At 41.8% G+C, this 22,142-nt stretch overlaps 1 protein-coding gene across 7 annotated transcripts in view; it reads right to left on the minus strand.

Moving 5' to 3' along the window:
- Positions 1-22,142, minus strand: part of FRAS1 (Fraser extracellular matrix complex subunit 1) — a 457,113-nt gene that overhangs the window by 147,359 nt on the left and 287,612 nt on the right. For all 7 annotated transcript variants that reach the window (XM_057546917.1, XM_057546920.1, XM_057546919.1 and 4 more), the window contains 7 exons: positions 17,420-17,566; positions 14,650-14,790; positions 13,586-13,726; positions 11,637-11,774; positions 8,607-8,877; positions 4,974-5,058; positions 1,793-2,119 (listed from right to left, as the gene is read on the minus strand). In XM_057546917.1, coding sequence (XP_057402900.1) covers positions 1,793-2,119; positions 4,974-5,058; positions 8,607-8,877; positions 11,637-11,774; positions 13,586-13,726; positions 14,650-14,790; positions 17,420-17,566 — 1,250 coding nt within the window. The remainder of the gene's footprint in view (positions 1-1,792; positions 2,120-4,973; positions 5,059-8,606; positions 8,878-11,636; positions 11,775-13,585; positions 13,727-14,649; positions 14,791-17,419; positions 17,567-22,142) is intronic.

Genomic DNA, 22,142 nt, shown 5'->3' on the forward strand with positions numbered 1-22,142 from the left:
TGAGAGCGTCAAGTGTATTATTAGTACATTCTAATGGCTGCTGGGGCTCTGGTAACCGGTTTAATGATCCTAATTCACTGTTTAGAAGCCATTAGCTCACCCGACGGACAGGTAAGCACAGCACTACAGGAGATGGAGGGAAGGAAGGGGGAGAAGGAAGAACACTCACACGCCTCCCAAGTTGTAAGCCCTATAAGAATTCTCAAGTTCTGTGCTTATGCCTTATTTATAAATTAAAATTCTATTTTTCTTTGTTGCGTTTTGGTAGTCGAAGTGGCTAAAATCCTAGAAAATTCCTTCAATCTTGGGCCATACCACACACACTGGTTGTACAATACAATGCACTGAGCTCCAAACATGGAGATTGAAACCTCGATAGAAAAGATGGCTGCTAGGGTTGCACTGAAATCCCATAACAATCTTTGGAAAGAAACCAAGAAGGAAGAAAAGAAAACTTTCTGTGTCTGTCTAGACTTCATCTCTTCAGAAGTAAACCTCATCTCCCAGGGTGATAGCAAGAGGGTGATAATTAGGATTAGCTTCAAGGTCGCTATCTGCCAGCTCCATCTCATCTTCAGCCCTCGCTTCCTCCCACCATTACTGTTTTCAGCAGCTGAAAATAATGAGACCAGAGCCTGAGAAACCAGCTAGCAGACCATACTAGATTCAGCTCTTCACCTTCATGAGGATCAACTGCAAATTGTAAGTGATCATTGGTGAGAAAGTGACAAGTGATTTCTAAACTGTCCTCAGCAAATCAATCTCTCTAGCTAATCATCAATGACACTTCAGTACGTGCCGGTATTTGGAATGAAAAGTTCAAAAAAAATTATGTCTCCCAATCTGCCATCATGGGAAAGAGTCATTCTTGCTATTACAGAGAAAAGAGCTTGGAGTGAAATATCATCAAGTAATAAATGGCTTTGAAAATATTTTTCAACATGTCTCTTAGAACTAGCATGTGCTAGCCCACTATTTCCCAAAATGTGATAGCCATCCTATTAGTAGTATCCCAAAACATTTTATGTTGTACATGGATGAAATTTTATAAAATGGTTATGTATTAATTCTAATATTTTGGAAAAAAGTATAATTCTACATTAAGCCCAGGATTTCACAAGTATTTATTAGGAAGAAGCCATGCTAAAAAAGTAAGTTGATTCAAAGAAAAGTATTAAGTGAATAGTAGGACAGGCACTCATGGATACGGCAAAAACACAGGGAGGTGGCATGGGGGTGACTCAGGCTGAGAAGCACTGCTCTTCCCCGGGCTCCTACCCCCTAGGCCAAGGATTCCTGTGATTACTAAAAGAGTTTTCTCATCCTACTTCAGTTGAGAATGGTTGAACTCATCCTTTTTGATTCATTACAGTAAGCTGACTATGAGCGTCACATCACATGAGCTACTCTAGAAGAGCAGACAAGAACAGGGGTGCACTTGATTCTTACAGTCATGCTCAGGCAGCAGACCAAAAAGGCAGAGGACAATGAGGCATTTTTATGGCAGCAAGTCAACACAAAATTTCAAAAGTGTTCCTTTGGCAGAGAACATGGGGACAGGTCTTTCGGCTCAAGGGTGTTCCTAACAAAATACACACTGCCCTCTGAGATTGGGTAATGTGTTCTATTAATCTTTGAATGTCCTAAATAGCTCCAAAATAGATGCTTAATAAATGTCTGAATAAATAAATAACTACCGGTATCTTAAATTTATGAATATTGCAATATAACATCATCAACAAAACTTCACATCTAGGTGCGAGGAAAATGTAGCTCTAGGAATGACACTTACCTTGGGCACAGTCCTCACACGGAACAGTATATTATGGAAGGAGTGTCCATCATTGGCCTGCAAGACTGTGACATCAGAAGTCCTATCCGAGCCGTCGTGAGCATACTGGAGAAGGCCCCTGGAGAGCTCATCCAGCCGGAATTGATAGCTAGGGGCTGCAGGCGACTGAAGTGTTTGGAGCAACTGGCCATGAAGTGGAGGATCGAGCACTTGGACCACCACGTCCTGTGGGTTGTCGTCATCTCGGATGTCAAGCAGCTGAGTGGTGATGGTTCCCCTCTCTCCTCTGCTAATATGGAGAGCCTCATTCCTCAGCACATAGGGGGCCTGTGGAGTTGAAGGGAAGGAGGAGAAGAGAAGCCATTCGTAGGAAAAGAGAGGACAATCCAGTGGACCAGATACCAGCTGTGTGCAACCTGATTGCCATTTCTATGCTTTTTAAGGAACTCTAGACGCTCCAGCCAAGTGCCAAACTCTTGCATAGTCACAGCATTTGTCAGAGGTGTAGTCAAACATAGTAATCACTGCAAAGGAGGTTACTTCACACCTGTGGTTCTGGAGATTTCTCAAGACACTTCCAGACCATAATATTCATCAGGGGCAATCAAAGTGAGCTGCTTGTTTCTAAATCTCTGAAGTCTCTGCTGTCATGATTTATACTACATCCCCTGAATTGCAACAGAGAGGTGAGTCAGGGAACTCAATTAGTTGTCTGCATTCAAGAGGGACTAACAAGAGATATGGAATTTTGGCATTTGTGTTGGGAGTTGAGCACTTTGCTCCAGGCTACGCTGCAGCAAGCTGACTTGGAGTAAGATACTTCAGCATTCTGAATTTCTGCTATTTCTGGTCCCTCCCAGTAATTTTCTTCAAGCTCTCTCATCCATATCTTCAACCGGCCCACCCCAACTCAGGTTATAAAGCCTGATAAGATCATGGTCTGAGTAAGGCAACCACCTGGTTAATTCATGTGGCAAATTTTAAAATGTTTTCCTTAGGATTATCAGGTTTCTCCCCACCAAATTCAGTAAGCAAATAAAATGTTCTTTCATTGAGATAAAAGTTAATGAACCACACATAAAAACACACACACACAAAAAAAAACCCATAAAAAAATCAAGGCAAGAAGCCAAAGAAAACATTATCTTAGTTTTTAATATCATTTGAAGTTGAACCATCTAGGGCTTTTTCAGTACACTGCCTTTCTTTACTCCAAATGGTTTTCTTTTAACAATACCCCTCCTGGCCTCCTGGAAATTTCAATATCTATTAAGGTAATGTCTAACTAGCGCATCTGTATAATAATCAAATAATAGCTATAGAAGATAGCTACTCCTCAGGATTCCTGAGAATTCAAAAGCTGTGATTCTATACATGGGAATGAATGGCTCCTCAGATTCTGTAAGAGGAGAGGTCAAAGGTGATGTCAAAATCCATAAATGGAAAAGATCAAATTAACTTACATGAGAAAATCTCACAGATGCTCAAAACCATATTGAAATATCACAGAAATGTAAAGAAACAAAAATAAATTAAAATCCATTTCTAAAAATCCATTTTTAAAAAGTTAAAATGACAAAAGTTTCTCATATAATACACAAAATTAAAATGTGCCTTCACCATCTACTCAACTGATTTGGGAAAAGCAAACAAAAATCAGGGAACCATGGCAAGTCATCATCTCAGATTAGGAAGTCACTTGCCAAAAGCTACCCAAGTCTTTTATGCACCTAATTAGAGTAACTATATTAGCACAAACAAAAAGAACAAAACAAAACATCTGAGCTTAAATACTGAGAAACATCTAAGCCAGTAAGTCCTGAGACTTGGTAGCCCTCTGAACCATATTTACAGAGATCGTATGTTTTTGCTTTGATTTAAACAAAATTCATACTCTTAGCCCAACCCTGAGGTGAAATTAATTTAGGGTCAATTTCTAATCATTCCTCAACTTCAGTCATAGCTGAAGTGAGAATGCCATCAAGAATCGCTGAGCTGGGCTGTGAGTCCCATTTGTCAGCCACTTCTGGTTCAAATCTATGTTATCCCATAGTCCATGGTCTTTTCACTTTTGGACCAAAAAATATAAAAATAACTCTTTTTTTTTTTTTGGCTGCACTGCGTGGCATATGGGATCTCAGTTCCCCAACCAGGGATCAAATCCATGTCCCCAGCATTGGAAGTGCAGAGTCTTAACTGCCGGACCACCAGGGAAATCCCAAAATAATCACAGTTTTAAAAACAAGGATCTCATATCCTTCCTTGAACCAAGACTAACACACTACCAAGATCTAATGTTTAGGTAATCTGGGTTCCCCCATGCTGATATCCCAGTCTCCTGCTGTTCACAATTTAAGAAGACATTGATCTTCCTCTTCACTTTGCACATTTCAGCTGTTCAATCCTTCAAGCCCAGGTACTCAGAGCAACTACCACGATTTGTATTCAGGACACATAAGTACAGCTTGACGGAGATGAGTGATGAGAACAGAAGAGCCATCACACTGAATTTTATAGCAACTACCATGATTTCCTCAGACTTATGTTTGGCTGATGACCACACTGGCACTTCATTTAAATAGATCCTTGATAAGATCCTCTAACTACCGCAAACTGAGTTAAATGCAGTTCAGCTACATGATAGATAGGCAAAATAGGCAAACATAATTCCATACCCCTGAGAGAGAAATACTTAGACAAAACAAACCTATTCACCTATGAATAGGGAAGTCTTAACAACTGGTACAGCTTCAAATTATTCTGAAGGGCTAGTATGAGAGTCAGTATAGTAAAGTAAGGCACAACGTAATAGTCAAGAACACAGAGTGTGTAACCAAATTCACTGGGCACAAATCTCAGCTCTCTGTCAGCTATATCACCATAGACAAGTTACTGAACCTCCCTGAGACTTAGTTTCCTCATCTGTGAATTGGGGATAATAATACCTCACAGGGCTGGCATGAGGATTACATGAGAAACATAAGAGTACTATGGATGTATCAGTCATTGTTTGTTGCTGTTATGACCCACAGTACTAAAAACTACTCCAGTGACATCTCATGAGGAAACTGAGACACGATTAATTGAGCTCAATTATTTTTGCTAAAACTACAGAAAATCTTGATTTGTGCTTCAGAATCAGTAGGCATGTGAAATTATTAATTGTGTGGCATTTTCTTACCTGTGTTGAAAATGCTTGTATGTTGATCAGCTGTGGCTCAGAGAAGAACTGCTGGTCACTAATTTTCAGGGAAAAGTAACCTTTCCTGAAAGAAGTCCCCAAGAAAGGAACGAGAAAGTACAATCATTAAATTGGTCTTTAGGAAGACAAGGATTAAAAATATTTTCAGATTATATGCATATAAGAATTTGGATCAAACCACTACAGTAATATACTATTCATACAGTAAATAGAAATGACCACATAAAGATTAACATAGCAAGATGCAGGTAAAACTACTGTATATTCTTCGATCTCATTATAACAATGTTTCTATTTTTTTTGTTTTCTATTTTTCTAAATAGAATATATAAAAGGTTGAAAAATCAGTTGTCGGGCCAAGACAGGTTAGTAATATATTGAAGGCTAATGGTTAAGTTGGAGAATGGAAAGGAATCTTTCACTGTCTCTGACTAGTTCTCAATGATTTCCTCTTCCCTGTGAATCCTCTTCCCAAGCCCTGCCCAGTTCATGTGAGTGGACCCCAATAACACCATTAACAGTGTTTGCAATGTTTGTGTTACATGACTCTATGGCCCAATCCTCCCTCCAGTCACGTACATACATCTGCAATGTGGACTGGACTACAGAAGGATGACTGATTATTCCCTGGAAATTTGGAACTGGCCTGATAGTGCCATTTGACTTTGGGGGGACCACAGTCTATCATGCTGATGAGAATGTGGAGCAAGCCCGTCTGTAGGAGGGAGATGAATGTAGCCTTCGAGCAAAGAGATAGAGATGAGAGGAAGAACTGAGTCCTGCTTCCCATTTCTGGTTCTAACTCCTGGGCTTGCCCTGGAAGCCCAGTTGCCCTTGATATGTTTGAGATCTGAGCCATACCTGCAGTGTTATAACAAGCCTTACAATTTTGCTTAATCTACTTCAAGCTGACTTCCACTACTTGCAACCAAAGAGTCCTAATTAATAGAACAAAATAAGACTCACTCTTTGCTGTGGTTTTTACTTCCTGTTTCAGCAGCTTCAGAGACTACTCGGAGGGAAGGTAGGAGCGGCCCACCTTCAAAGCCAAAGCAAGCTCAGAACTCACTTCGGGCTTGTAAGATGTGTGATTAATATATTATGGAAGGTTTAGAATTCTGTTCTATACTATAGGGACCATTGTTTGAAAGCTTCTTTAAAAGGCATTCATGGAACTAACTACTGAGACGTAAAGAATGTGGATGGATCTCAAATGCATTATGGCAAAAGCCAGAAACAAAAGTTTATATACTGTATGTGTCCATTCACATGACATTTCAGAAAGGGCAAAACAATAAGAGTGAAAAACAGATTGGTATTTGCCAGGGACGGGGGTTGGGGGGAAGGGAGTGCCTGTAAAAATGAGATGGGGGGAGTGACGAAACTGTTTCACATCTCGCTTGTGGTCTCAAGACTGCAAGACTATATATATTTGTTAACACACATAGAGCAGTACAGTTTAAAATGGGGAATTTTATTGGGTGCCAATTATACCTCAATAAATCTGATTTTTTTTTTTTTAAAGAAAGAATGCTTGTCTTCCCTCTCATTCCATCATCCCTTTCATTTTCTGTCCCATTTAAATCCTGTCCCTCTCCACTCCCACCTCCAGACTTCAAGAGAATGCAGGTGATGGAAGAAGCAGAATGCAGAAAGAAAGGATGGTTACTCCCAACCTACTGGGGAAAAACGATCTTGGTGGCACTGAGGTTCCAATAACTGTGTTCAGCCTCTCAGCCATGCCAGCTTATCAGGGCCACTAGGACTGTATTTCCGAGTCATCTTGCACTCCACAGGGGCATTCCAACCCAAAGAAAGCCAATCCTAAAGAATCACGGTGGGCATTTTCATGGGGATAAACAACCAAAAGCCCACATGGCAGGTTGCCCCTTTTGTTTTTGTATCATTCAGAGACTTATATAATTTCCCTTTTCCATGAGTTTCTACCAACCTTGTTTTACTATTCCTCTCATTCTTTCTTTTTAAAAAAATTTTAGATAAAAAAGAAGATCCAAGGTTAATATGGGTACTAAAAAATAAAAAGAGTACTGAAAGAAATCCCTGCAAAATAGTTGCCACTCTTGGTCCCGTTTAGGGGTGCCAAGCTGACTCTGTCAAGAAACAGGTGGTGAGAGATTAAAGAGGTTAAACAGACAAGAGGCTTAACTTTGGTTTTCTGTGGAGCTTTTATGTACTTTACACACTTTTCACAAGTGATTCCAAGACATATGACTACAGGTACGGAGCTGTGTATATATGTGCCTGTGTGTGTGTGACGCAAACACCTAAGAACTATACTTGAAAGAAAATGAATAAAGAAGATAGAGCACAAATTTGAAGAGTGATTCTACGGCATCAGACACCAGAGTTTTAAGCTCCATCTCTGGAGCAATATTTTCCTATGCAATGATCTTTTGCCCCTGGAGGATGGAAGCATGCCCTTTATTCCTAGTACTATTAAGGAGGCAGAAATCATAGTGGCTGAAGGCATGGGGTGTGGAATCAGAGAGCCTTGGGTTGGAGTCTCAGCTCTGCACTCATAGGCTGTGAGGCTTGAGCAAGATTACTTACATGCTCAAGGCCTCAGTTTCCCTATCTATAGCCTAGGATCATAAATATACATAATTCACATAAAGTTCATAACACAATGGCTGGGTCACAGTTAGCACTCAGTAAATATTAGTTGTTCCTATTCCTGTAAGATGGGTCTTTTGAGGTTACTGGCATCACTGGCTCTCAACTGCAATAGGGAACATGTGATCTACTTTTCTCCCCGCTTATCTCCTAGCTCAGACCTTAAACATTTTTAAAAAAATCTTAAATTTAGTGGTGACAGTAGAAGATATTCACCGCATCCTTTATCACTGTTCCATGGGTTTCAACTCCCTGTTTACACATGTAGTCCACTCTGAATGATCTGCACTAATGAAGCAGAGCAGGGTGAAGGATAATCCAAGAGGCTAGTCTTTGGGGTGCATTCCCTGATTTCTGTTTAGTAGATTTACTCTGCTAACTATATGGCTCTATTTGCTTGGGTTAGCGTTAACATTCAACTGCATTCCTGAAGCATATGTCAGCTGGGGTGGGGAAGACAGCCAGAAGCGTGCCAGGCATCAGAAGGAAACTGGATCAGGCTTAAAAATGAACCACATTTAGTCCCATAAAGTGGATAATAACAAGTTAACCGTGACTCTCAGTTTCCTTCCAACTCTGAAATTCTAGGAACCACACAACACCTTGAAAAGTACGCATTCCATCCTCTAGCCACTCCCTCCTCCCGGTATAGTACCCTAATGCTGAAGAAGCAGCTGCAGCATCTGGGTACATAAGCGATTTTGTTTATCCTGGGCCAAGAAACAGGGTAATTGTACTAGGAACTTTCCCATCACATCAGAGAATTACCCATAATTATGTGATAAAATAAAAATGCCTCTAACAGAAGCACTCTCTCTGAACAATTACAGTGATATGTTGACAGGCAGCTGAAAGCATTGGCCTTTGTAGAGTATTGATCTTCCCCAGAAGAAAAGGGAGAGCTATTGAGAAGGGGGGGTTGGGTGCAGAGCACTGATGGAAAGGTGGCAGGAGGAAAACAACAGAACGCTGGGTCACCTGGGCTTTTCTTTGCTGTGCACAAAACGCACTCTTTTCTCCTTCACATCTTTCCAGCTAAAGTGGCCAGCCTTGTCGAGCTGAACCTCTTTTCCATTCCTTGAGAGCACGAGGTGACCATTGGTGGGAGTGCTCACCACATGGAACAGGAGGTCTTCGACCCTGCCATCCTGGTCTTGAACATTCAGGAGGAGAAAATCCAGTGGCTTCACTGAACCAATTGCAAGGGTGAGGGAACCATTCACATGAAGACTAGGGGTGTGTATTTTGCCTGGAAAACATATGAATCCAAAGGTCAGGCTTGGTACAGTCACTAATTAGGTTTTATTATTATTATTATTTAAAGAAATAGACTTATAATGTTCATCAGAGCTACAAAGATGAAACTCTAGGCTATTGTATTCCATAAGACTCCTTCTAATACAGTGGTTCTCATCCTGGATGCACATGAGAATAACATAGGGTCTCAATATTAAATGATAAAACTCCTAGAAGAAAATATAGGAGAAAACCTTGGTGATCTTAAATTAGGCAATGCTTTCTTAGATATGACACAAAGAGCACAAGTGACAAAAATAAAAATCAGATGTATTGGACATCATTAATATTAAAAGCTTTTGTGCTTTTAATAACAAAGGACACCGGCAAGAAAGTGAAAAGACAATCCACAGAATAGGAGAAAATATTTGCGAATTACATATCTGAAAAGGGACGTGTATCCCTTTTATATCCAGAATACATAAAGAATTCTCACAACTCAATAAATGACAAATAACCCAATTTAAAAATAGGCAAAGAATTTGAACGGGCATTTCTCCAAAGAAGATACACAAAAGGCCAATAAGCACATGAAAATGTGCTCAACATCATCAGTCATCAGGGAAATTTGAATCAAAATCACAAGATGATATCACTTCATACCTACTAGGAAGGACAATAAAAAGTATTCCTGAGAGTGTGGAGAAACTAGAAATCTCATATATTGCTGGTGGGAATGTAAAATGGTGCAGCTGCTTGGGAAGACAGTCTGGCCGTTCCTCAAGCAATTAGACATAGAGCTACCATATGATCCAGCAATTCCACGCCTAGGCATATACCAAAGAGTATTGAAAGGCATATGTCCATACAAAAACTGGTACATGAATGTTCACAGCAGTGTTATTCATAATAGCCCAAAGTGGAAATAATCAAAACAATCAAACATCAATTGATGAATGAATAAACAAAATGTGGTATATGCATACGATGCAGTTATTATTCAACCATAAAAAGACATACTGATATACGTTCTAACATGGAGGAACCTTGAAAATATCATGCCAAGTGAAAGAAGCCAGATGTAAAAGGCCACATATTGTAAGATTCCATTTACGTGAAACATCTAGAGTAGACAAATCTATACAGACAGAAAGTAGATCAGTGGTTGCCAAGGGCTAAGGCAACATGGCAGTGGAGAGAGACTACTAATGGTTATTGGATTTCTTTTTAGGGTGATTAAAATGACCTGGAATTAGACAGTGATGATGGTTTCGTAACACTGTGGATATGCTAAAGACTCATTGTATACTTTCAAGGGTGAATTCTATGGTATGTGAATTATATCTCAGTAATAATAACAATAAAGAATCACATAGGGATCTTTTAAAACAATCCTGATACTTAGGCTCACCACCAGAGATTCTGACTTAGATGTTCTGGGGTGGGACCTTAGTGATTTTACAAGCTCCCCAGGTAATCCTAATAGGCTGCCACACTTGAGAACCACAGTCCTATCCTAATACATCTGTCATATCTGACCATCAGACCCACCAAGGGCAAGAAAAGAGTCAAGTGTCTGATACCATTTGTAAGAACAGCACCAGTTAATCTACCATGAAGTAGGATTATCAGTGGCTTACTCAGAATTCATGTGAAATATATGTTGTTTTAAAAATTTACGATCTCTGTCCAGAGGAAACATCTGATGGATGAATTAGGATTCCCGACCTTGATATGGAATTCATCCTGTCTCCTGCAAGTCGTTTTGCTTGGACTTTAACCGGTAGCACTTCTTCCTTTTACAAGTAGGTCAGACAGGGCAGTTTAGGAATGCCAAGTTTCAGGGGGACTACTTCTAACGTAGAATTACTCCAATGAAAGTCGGATTCATTTTCACAAGTTGACTTGTATTACATCCCAAGTTGGGTAAGCTGACTCTCAAGTATTGTACTTGGGGTTTCCAGAAGGATCCTAACGAAATAAGCCAAAGATATTTTCTCCCATGGGAAGTCTTAATATCATTAGAGGTCAGAAATATAGACATGAAAAATATGATTGACTGCAGGTGATAAAACATGATTCATGTTATTGATGAAGGACACTCAGAAGCCAAGAAATGCTCAGCTATAATATAACTCCCAATCCTCATTCACCTGTAAAAGTTCTGGGGTTCAAAATTAAGCCTGAATTTAAATTTGTTTCTCTTTGTTGTTTTAGCTAAAGTGTCCATGGATGTGTTGGACAAGACTAGCTCCATTCCTTAACGTGTTACCTAATTCTTAGTGGCAAGCAGAGTGGCTTGAAATCCATCCACTTCCAACATGTGAACCTAATGGGGCAAGTTCCTCACACTATTCATTAATTACTTATCATTTATCTCCAGTGTGTGCACAAAGGATGCATCATTGCACCCTGGCATAATAGCTCTACGTGTTTATATAAATATAATAAATTATATCTGTAGGTATAATTTTCTATAATGTGGCGGTAGTTCAGGAACACAGCTAAGTTTTATGCCAAATTTCTGATCTGATAGCTGTGACTTTTAAAGCACAGATTGCTCCTTTTTCCCTTCCAAAGATCTTGGAAGTTGAATTTTCCCAATTTTCCATGTTCTATAAACAGTCCCTTATTCCATAGCAGCACCAGGGGTTTTCCGAGAATGGAAAGCCTGCATTTTATACGACGTGAGCCAACTGTATCTGCAAACTCAGCCTCCACGTGGAGAAATTACAGGTGACTTCACCAGAGCATCGGAGGGGAAGCACTTACCAGCACATGTTTCATTAGAGTGGGCAGGGAAGCCGGGAACACAGTTGGAGACACAAAGGCCACTCTTCAGAAGGAACCCATGGTCACAGAGGTGACACCGGTCTCTGTGGCTGCACCGCAAGCACCCCCGGGGGCAGGCTATCGGAGAGAGGACACACTGAATGAGGCAGGACAAAGGCACAGGCGCCCAGAGGGGGCCACCAGTGATAAAGAAATGAAGAGTGGGAGCACAGCAACATAGGACCCCCAGCTGTAGCAAGAAAGAATTCCCACAGTTTCCTGCAGAATTTCACAGAAATGACATTTCCTACCCCACAAAGGAAAGTGAACAGGAAGGAGCACCCCTGCTTTCCACACTATGACCTGAACATGTTGCACATAAATGGATTGTTTAAAAAGTTAACAATACTGACTTGTAAGGGAGGCAGTTTATAGGGATTGAGAGCATAAGCCCTGTCGGGTACTGTTCCTCTTCTACCACTTAACGGCTGCTGAATTCGGATAAGTTGTTTAACAGTCTGTGGTGCAATTTTCTCATCTTAAAAATGGGGATAGAGGGGGCTTCCCTGGTGGCGCAGTGGTTGAGAGTCTGCCTGCCAATGCAGGGGACACGGGTTCGAGCCCTGGTCTGGGAAGATCCCACATGCCGCGGGGCAACTGGGCCCGTGAGCCACAACTACTAAGCCTGCGCGTCTGGAGCCTGTGCTCCGCAACAAGAGAGGCCACGATAGTGAGAGGCCCGTGCACCGCGATGAAGAGTGCCCCCCACTTGCCGCAACTAGAGAAAGCCCTCGCACAGAAACGAAGACCCAACACAGCCATAAATAAATAAATTAATTAATAAAAAAAAATGGGGATAGTAATAGCGCCTAATGCAATGCCTGTTGGTTGGATTACATGGGCTATATATAACGCGAAGTGACTAGCACAGTATCGGACACACGAAAGGACTCAAAGGTACTACTATCACTGCTATTCTTATTTTTATTATTATTATTTTAAATGCATGTGGAGAGCAAGCTATTTAAAAGACCATAGATTATTTATCTAAATCAAGTTAATAAGCTTCTATAAAGCAAGTGTTTACTGCCTAATTATTCTGCTTCCTCAGTTGACATGCTGTTATAGAGAGGTGGCACAGGATAGTTTAAAGGGCCCTGAATTAGAATCAGAAAATTTGAGTTTAATATCTGACTTTATGTTACCCTGGTTAATACTCTTAATGCTCTTTCTTTTTTTTCATTTGTAAAACAGGATTCATAGTGTCTGCCATATTTCACCAAGTCATTGTGAATGTTAAATGAGATAATGCAGATGAAGGAAATTTGGGGAAATATAAAATGCCATGCCTAGGTAATGGCATTACTATTAAATATCAGGTATTCTTTAAAGTGGGGCACACAGTACCAAGTTTTGATGGAAATGATGAGAACAAACTGAGGAAGCTCTTGTGAATAACTCAATGGACAAGGAGATTAAGACTTTGGGTTTAACTTTAGTTTAATAACAAAAGATCAATGTGTCTCACTAAACTGTCCCCAGAAATCCTACTCCTCAAGGATATTATGGCAATATCAGGGTCACTGGTAATTTAGTCTACGCACTGAAAACCCTGGGCCCATGCCAATAGGGCTGACCCACTCTTAATGGACACCACACCTCAGTTCAATATAAGCTTTACATTCCATGAAATATTGGCTTTGTTTCCATACAGACCTTTAGGGACAATATTGATTTGTGCAAGAGACTTATTGGCCTGCACTTCCATATTCTATTTAGCCAGCCATTGACAGATGTGCACGAGAAGCCATCGATTACTTAGGCCAAACTCCCTGGGTTTTCATTCTGCTCCTAATTCAGATTCTCCTTGGTTACCTGAGAATCAGCACACCTGACTTCCTTGCTGCCCTCGCTTCTTTCCAGAGGACACGGCACAGTCTCCAAGTTACCTGTGCATTTGCGGTTTGAATGATCTGCAAAGTTCCCCTTCCCACATTCCTGGACACACTGGGCTTCCAAGAGGAGAAATGGGCCTTCACAGCGGGTGCACTCATGGGGACCTTGGCACTGGAGACAGTGGCTGTCACAGCCTGGAAGACACAAGTCAGGTCAACAGGAATGTGCATGGCTTTCCAAGGGGCTCCTGGCCCTCGTGATGAGGCAGTACAACCTGGTGTGCTGAGCAAAGCAGCAGACTGGGAGCCAAGGAGCCAGGCTTCCAACTGTGACTGCCGCGCTTACCAGCTGGGTGACTTGGCACTAGTCACTCCACGTCGCTGAGCCTCAGCGTTCTCTCCTATAAAATGCAGAGGACACACTGCCCCACCCAGCTCCTTGGGTAAAGATCAAATTACATGATGAAAAATACTATGCAAACGATAAATTGACAGATATCAGCCATTATCATTATTATTAACTAGTCCTCGGCTCCCTGCACTGCTTCACTGAAGTGTCAGTCTTTCCTGACTAACCTGGTCGGTTCTCAGGGTATCACCCAAGGATGCTCCCAGGAATGCAGCCTGTGCACTTTGGGTGGGCATTCCAGGCTGTGAGGATTTTGCAGCGTTAAACTGAGGCTGAAGGGGGTACTGAGGCAGAGAAAGGCGACGGTTAGACATATGGTATTGGGAGGGTCGTGGGAGGGCAGATGGTGGGATAAGACACTCTTTCCCTGTGCTCAAATGACCAGAGCATGCACACCTCTCCACCTGGAGCACAGGACTGTTCAAGTTTTAAGGAAATCCAGAACTAATGGTCAAACCATATCTGTTTGTGTGGCCATATACCTCCAAGATTCCCATGTGGATTTCAAACTTAGCAAATGTTGTACTGGGGCATGGGAGAAGGAAAGAGCGGGCATTTGCATTAGAAGAAAGAAAAGCTCTTAGGAAAGAAACAAGAAATTGGATAAGAAGCCAGAGAGGAAACTGGCCACAGGCTCCTTCTCAGAACAGTAAAATCCAGAGGGGGCGGAAGCTTGGATGAGCACAGGGCAAGGGCTGCAGACACTTACTCTTGCAGAGGCCCAGGTCCCGGTAAAATGACGGTGAGCACTGCTCCACACAGGCGCCGTCCTGGAGAACATAGCCGTCCAGGCACTGCAGGCAGTCTGTCCTCAGAGGCCCGCGGCACGCACTGCAACTCCAATCACACTCTAGAAAGAGAGTTCCTTCGATCAGCTTCCTTTCTGTCCACCCTCAGTCCCAGAGACTAATTTATAAGGACACTGGCTGCAGCTGCATGGGGTGAGTGAGGACAGCATAAGAGATGTCAGATAAGTGAGCTCTAACGAGGCTCTGCTTGGAGCAGCCTGAACGCCTCTCTGAGGTTGAGTGTTTCATAATTATTATAGACACGGCGCGTACAAGGATCACTCCACGCTGGTGCAGAGCCTGCTTGTCAGCGGGGCTGCTGAGAAGCCAGATCAACTGGATCCTACTCCGTACGGGACCCAGAGTTCTTTATCCCCAGAGCCACAACATCTTCATGCAAAGCCTGCCCCAGGGAGCGGCCTATTTGCTCCCACAAACCTAATCTGACCTCCTCCAAATGCCAATAGGTAAAGGATGTCAGAGACTCAACGAAGAATGCATCTGCTCTCTCCACTGACACCAGCCACGTGACTCTCTTCCTCTCAAAAATCAGGCGTTGACCAGCACAACAGAAAGAACCGATGACATCAGACTTACAAGGGGTGTAAAAGAACTGTCCGGAAAGAAAGGAGTTCCTGAAATAACAGATCTCACTTAGAGCAGAGCTGATTCCTTTACATGTTCATTCACTGAACAAGCACTGACGGGATGTATAGCCCTGAACCTCGTGTGGCGGGTGTAGACCCTGCCCTCAAGAAGCTTATGTTCTAGGGGCTCCCAGCCTTAGATGCGCACCCAAGTAATTCAGGGGGGTGGTTAGAAATACAGATCTTCAGGTTCAACATCAGAACTACTGAGTCAGGCCCAGGAAGACAGGGTGCTGTGGCTATTGTTTTTGTCATTGTGATTATCCTAGTTGTTGTGGCTTTTGTTTTTGATGGCCCAGGCAATTTGGATGCAGTCATAAAATGCAGAGTTCTAGCTGGTAAGGTAAGTCCTTCGTGTGTGGAAGACGGGACAAAATAGCAGGATTAAGTACTTGTTTTTGAAGTCAGGTAAATCTGTATTCAAGTCATGGCTTTGGCACTTTTTATCTGCATGTCTTGCACACTTTCCTTAAGCTTTTTGAGCCTCAGTTTCCTTATCTGTAAAACAGGGATAAGAATAGCACCTATTTCATAAGGCTACTGTGAAGATTAAATGGAATAATGAATTCAAGGAACTCAGCACAGTGCCTGGCACACAGCAGTTTAATAAATGTTTGCTGCTGAACTGGTTTCCTTGGAGAACGTATCTCCACTCGGCGCTGCCTCACCCCACCGTCCCTCTCCTCTAAGAAGCTGGGGAAACCTCTCATTAGTCACCTTTCTCTCTTCTTTGATGCAGTATTTCTAAGTCCCAAAGAAGCAGGTAAATGTGCACGATGGTACACGTGCTTCCAAGAAGATTTATAAAGTTAATCTCACTCATTTATTTGACTGAATCAGTCCTGAGGGAAAATGACTAAAACAGAGCCTTGAAAACTGCCAGCATAGTTATGAAATCACTTACAACAGGGAGGATTTGTGATAATCTTGTTTTTCACCACAGACTGACAACCACTGGTTAGAAGGGAAAAACTAGAAAAGGTTCTGTGGTCTTGAACACAGCAGACCGCCTCAGTTAACAACCAAGTAGAATTTCTTGGAATGGAAAGTATGCAATTTTGCAAAACCTTAAAGCATCCCAAGTTTACTTGACAGATGTTTGACCTCCATATCTGAGCCCTAGCTTCTCTGGCAGAATTGGAAAGGTTGGAGGGGTGGGTGGGTGGGAATGTGGAATGGAGGAATGGAGAAGGGAAATGGAACAGGAGCAAGGGAAATCCATCCTTTAATTCTGTCTTCTCGCTTGCTGAGTGCTGCCATTTGAAGAGCATAAGCTCCAATAATGTTAAACACTGGAAAGCAAGGTAAAAGGTAGTACTTGGTTTTTGACAATGCTTGCTTATTAACTCCTGGATGATGGGGGCTGTGTCTTCACTCATTAAAGTATGTTAATCAAGAGATGAACAAATCAGACACAACTCCTGTCCTCATTAAGCTTAGAGTCTGGTAGTCTAGAGTTGTAAATGCAAATGCCTACAGGGCCCAGGAGGGCAACGTAAATCTTTGAAATAGGCCTGGTGTGATAGGACAGGGAATGGTGGGCACTGTGCCACCCTTAGGAGATCATGTTCCACCTAACAGAGGTGACAGCTACTCATCAACCTACTGCTGCACTGCGGGAACGCAAATCCAGTACTGCCAAACCTTCTGACTTTTTCAAAAGAAACTGAAAATCTCAATTATTGTATGTGAAGTCTTCTGATTTTTAAAAGGCAAAGAATTAAAAATTTTAAAACGCTGTTAAATTCAGTGGATCAAAAAAAAACAAAAAAGAAAACCACAAACCCCTGTCTTGGATTAAATACAACCTGAGGGTTGCCAGTTTGCCACCTCTGGTCTAGTTACTAAGACCTGGCATAACATCTAGTACATGGTAGATAGTCAAAAATATTTGCTTAATACATACATACATACATACATAATGACTTTCCATCAGAGAAAGTCTAAACATCTGATGACAGCATTTTCCCAATGTGGGAGCGGACTTCTCTAGCAAAGGGGCATCGCCAAGTGGAAGACTCATGCAATTCTGGAAAAGCTTTACCTTTGCATGTCTTGGTGGAGAAGTCAAGATAGTACTGTGGGGCACAGCTCTCATGCTGACAGTCTCCAAGGAGCAGGACCTTGTTTGGATCTCGGCAGGAGGTACAGCTGGCCTGTGAATCACAGCTTCTGCAATGTGTGTTGCATGCTGAGCAGATAGGAAAAGAAAATGACCAGATGATTCCAACTGCAAATGCTGAAGCACTGATCAAACCTAGACAGATGCTGCAAAGGAACAGAGCCTCGCTCCAACCTGTTTTTCAATCACGGCTCAGAATCCTACCCTGCGATCAACAGAAACAGAATATGTTAATCTTATTTTCCAAAATCAAAAAGGGTAATTTTATTTTCCAGAGAAGATAAATTATAAACCCAAGAACAGAAATCCCACATCCAAACTGCCCTGTGACTCAGCAACAGGATTAATTTATACTTACTCCAAGATCTCTGGAGTAATAGTCCAGAGTGTCATTGGACCCTTGTTTCTTAAGAAATCAAGGCCCCTATAGTTTATGATGGAGATTCAGATTTTTGTGTGATACCAAGATTAAACTTAGGCATCAACTTATTCTGGAGCTCAGGAAATCCCATATTTTAAGATACGAAGGACTTTAAGGTCACCTGGCTTACTGACTTGCTCAGTTGTAATTCTTAGCAGTCACTTAATTTAGGCATTCAGGGATGATCTCCAAGTCTGGTCATGCTTCCACCTCTGCCTGATTCAACAGCTAGCATTTCTCCATTGACTCAGTTGTTCATGCTAGAAACCTTAGAGTCTCTCTGGGCACCTCCCTTTCTCTCACTCCTAATTCAATTATTTACTGGATCTTATTTGTTTGAACTCTCCTATATAATTCCCAGAACTTTTTGCTTTTCTCCATATCTACAAATGCCAATACGTCCAAGCCATCATCATCTCCTCCTAGACCACTATCATAGCCTCCTCATTGGTTTGACTCCCTTGCATTCTATTTTCCATGTATCTGTAAGAGTGATTTTTTTAAATTATTTATTTATTTATTTATTTATTTATTTATTTTTGGCTGTGTTCGGTCTTCGTTTCTGTGCGAGGGCTTTCTCCAGTTGTGGCAAGCGGGGGCCACTCTTCATCGCGGTGCGCGGGCCTCTCACTATCGTGGCCTCTCTTGTTGCGGAGCACAGGCTCCAGATGCGCAGGCTCAGCAATTGTGGCTCACGGGCCTAGTTGCTCCGTGGCATGTGGGATCTTCCCAGACCAGGGCTCGAACCTGTGTCCCCTGCATTAGCAGGCAGATTCTCAACCACTGCGCCACCAGGGAAGCCCAAGAGTGATTTTTTAATTCATACTTCTCAGGTGTCAGAAGACACTTTCATCTATGAACTCACATCCTTCTTCAGTTCTGGAAAAATTCCAGCCACCATTTCTGTAAATATTGCTTCTCCATCATTCCCTCCATTCTTTCTACCTAGAAATCATGATACACATATTTGAATCCTCTCAATATAATCTCCAAGTCTCTTGTCTTTAACTCTTACTCATTCTTCAGTCTCTTCTTCAAGAAGGCCTTCCCTGACTCTCCAGTCTAGAACAGGTCTCCCAGGTACTGTTCTTATACCTTTCATTCATGCCATACATAAAAGTGTTGAATTTCAGCGATTATTTACCATCTGTATCCTTTACAGCTGTAAGCTTCATGAAAGCAAAGACTAGGTTTCTGTTGTTCCTTGCAATAGTCCCCAGCACCTAGCTGGTTATCTGTAATTTTGTTGGTGTTCAATAAATACTTGCAACATAAGTGAAAGAAGCCAGATATTGTAATAATATATACTCAAGCACTAGCATCTCTGCCTCACTCTAAAATCTTCTCTCAGCATGTGTCAGAGGAAAAGTCTAGAGAGTGATCATGTGAGTTTTAGTGCTAAAGGATATCAAAGTGTGTGGCACAGTGCAGAAAAATGACCTCCCTCTAAAATAAAAAGAAACTCCTTTTGTTTCACCTACAAGAAAAGCCACTGGTATAAAATATTTGTTAGAATATATAGACTTGTAATTAAAGGTCCTAGGAAAATTCTAGACTGGATTTTCAAACAGTTTGAAAATATTAGAAAAAATATTTTTATTGTTGGAAACTTACATGAGACTAAACTTTTATCCTGTTGGGAGGTAGGATTTCTACACATGTTGTATCTTAATTTTGCCAAAGGGTTTGACAAAAACCCTAAATATAAACTTGTGAATACAAAAATGAAGTGGGGTCTACCAGCTGCAAGTGGATTTGAAGATGGTTGAAATACATACTCAGAAAGTTGTCAGTAAATCTTTGTAATTGGAAATGAATGTCTTTAGTAGAGTATTATGATGCAGTCTTAATTTCTTAGTTGGCCAATATTTTTATTAATTACTTTAATGAAAACAAAGAAATTATGCTAATGATATTTAAATATTCCACACACACTTACATAGGATACACACATAGTTAAGTTTCACCAGCTGAAAGAAAAACTCAAACTTATTTAGGCCCATTGTATCAATAAACTAAAAGTAATCAGATGAAATAAGCTAAACTGTAAGTAAAGTCCTGCATTTATGTTCTATAACCAATTGTACAAACAGAGGGGACAGAAGGCCTGTTTAGAAAGCATTATTATAAAAAATGATCTAAGAATCTTAGTTGATTAAAAGCTTACTAAAAGTTGATATGGTTACTAAAGAAACGAACACAATCTTAAACTGAAGAGCCTTCATGTAACCTCAATGTCAGCTGGACGCCCTGCTGGACATGGAGCTGCAAAACAAGGCCCCTGTACTGACAGCTGAGAGTTTCTTGTAGTTTACTTCCTCAAGCTTCTGTCTGCCTCCGTGTTCTTGAATCCTTCTATGAAGTCTCTCATTCCCAAAGCATAACTCAGTTCCTTCACTGACTCCCAAAAGAAATGGGGTCCCGCCGAGCATTTGGAAATGTTAAAAGACTATATGGAGGATTTGGAGGGATGCAATGTTGTCACACTAAGAAGCAGGGGGCTTCCATCATTTCTCTTCGAACGCTTCTTCCTCTTTAATCGAACCCCTCAGCCGTCTCCAGGGCAATCCCCAAGTGACCTTGTCTCACTCAAAGTAGTTCTGCACATAACCAAACCCCTTGGGTTCTAGCTTCCCCGTTCAGAGGAGTGTGGGTGAGGAGCCTTTTCTCCCTCTTACAATATTCAGACCAGAGGGTATCAGTCTTCCTGCAGTCACGTTGGTGTGACAATGTCTGGAGTAGCAGGTGCAGCTCTCCGAGGTCAGTGACCCCATGGAAAGTGCTAAGAGGACAGTGAAGAAGGTGCCGAGGGGACCAGAAAGCAGTGAGGGAAGCAGAGATGTAGTGATACTTTAACTGTCGTTCATTGAGGAGGAAGGAACCGCACAGCCTATGAAGCCCATTCTCCCTCCCTGTTTCCTACTGTACCTCGGAGACGGTCCTCCCTTTCTGCTCAGTACTCCACTGACTCCAGCCCTGCTCAGAGCAGAGAAGTCCAAGCTCATGTCAGACTTCGGAAGGGAATCCTGTGAATGAGGGAGGAGCCATTCTACACTGCTCCAGAAGGAAGCTCTAGGGCTGATGAGAAACAGCCCTCATCCCCACCGAAGCACCTGGCTTCCTTCCTCATCTGTAGCAGCCTGTGAGGGGGTGAGAGGGAATCTCTGCCCTGGGTGCGAGGTTGGCTCAGGTGCGCTGGAGTCTTCCTCCTACTCTAGGGCACTACGGTTTCAAGTATTGAGAACCTCATTTATCATCTCTTCTTTAAAGTTCCTTCTCAACTGGTTATCCTGAAATGTTAGAGCTCAGTACGCAATTTCTAAAGGTTCCTGTAATCAGAATATAGACAGCTCTGAAGCTCTTACTTTCTTCTATAATATGGTTATTAATGCCTCCCCTTAATATTGATTATATTTCCTTAAAAGCCCTTTACTGCACAATTCCTAAAATTGTCAGGCCTATAATTGTCTATAACGATGAGCATTAGAAAGGGACATTGTGGCGCTTCCCTGGTGGCGCAGTGGTTGAGAATCCGCCTGCCAATGCAGGGGACACGGGTTCGAGCCCTGGTCTGGGAAGATCCCACATGCCGCGGAGCAACTGGGCCCGTGAGCCACAATTACTGAGCCTGCGCGTCTGGAGCCTGTGCTCCGCAGCAAGAGAGGCCGCGATAGTGAGAGGCCCGCGCACCACGATGAAGAGTGGCCCCCACTTGCCGCAACAAGAGAAAGTCCTTGCACAGAAACGAAGACCCAACACAGCCATAAATAAATAAATAGATAAGTAAATAAACAAATAAAATTTATTAAAAAAAAAAAGAAAGGGGCATTGTGGATTTTTTTTTTTTTTGGATTTTTTTTTATGTATTAGAAATTCAAATAGCCCAATTTAGGGGCATACCTTACTCAGTCTTTGGATGAAGGAAACCTAAGCTTTAGCAAAGGACTAAAGTTAGAAGATGCTTATTTTAACTGAAATGGTCTATAAAATCTTATTTATTTACATGGTAGCCTAGCAGATGCATTTGTGCAGAGCAGCAGCTTCCCAGAAGAGAAATATTTCAATGCAACGTATTTTTGCCACCTATAAACCATATAAGGGATTCTGGTTTTTCTTTTGAACTTTTATTTCTGTGATTCCACTGCAGTGAAGAGCCTCATAAATCTAAGTCACTACTTCTACACCAACACTCTTTTGCTCTTGAATAGAATATGCAAGTGTTTC

Source organism: Balaenoptera acutorostrata, chromosome 5 (assembly GCF_949987535.1).
Source record: "Balaenoptera acutorostrata chromosome 5, mBalAcu1.1, whole genome shotgun sequence".
In the NCBI taxonomy this organism is placed as follows: Eukaryota; Metazoa; Chordata; class Mammalia; order Artiodactyla; family Balaenopteridae; genus Balaenoptera; species Balaenoptera acutorostrata.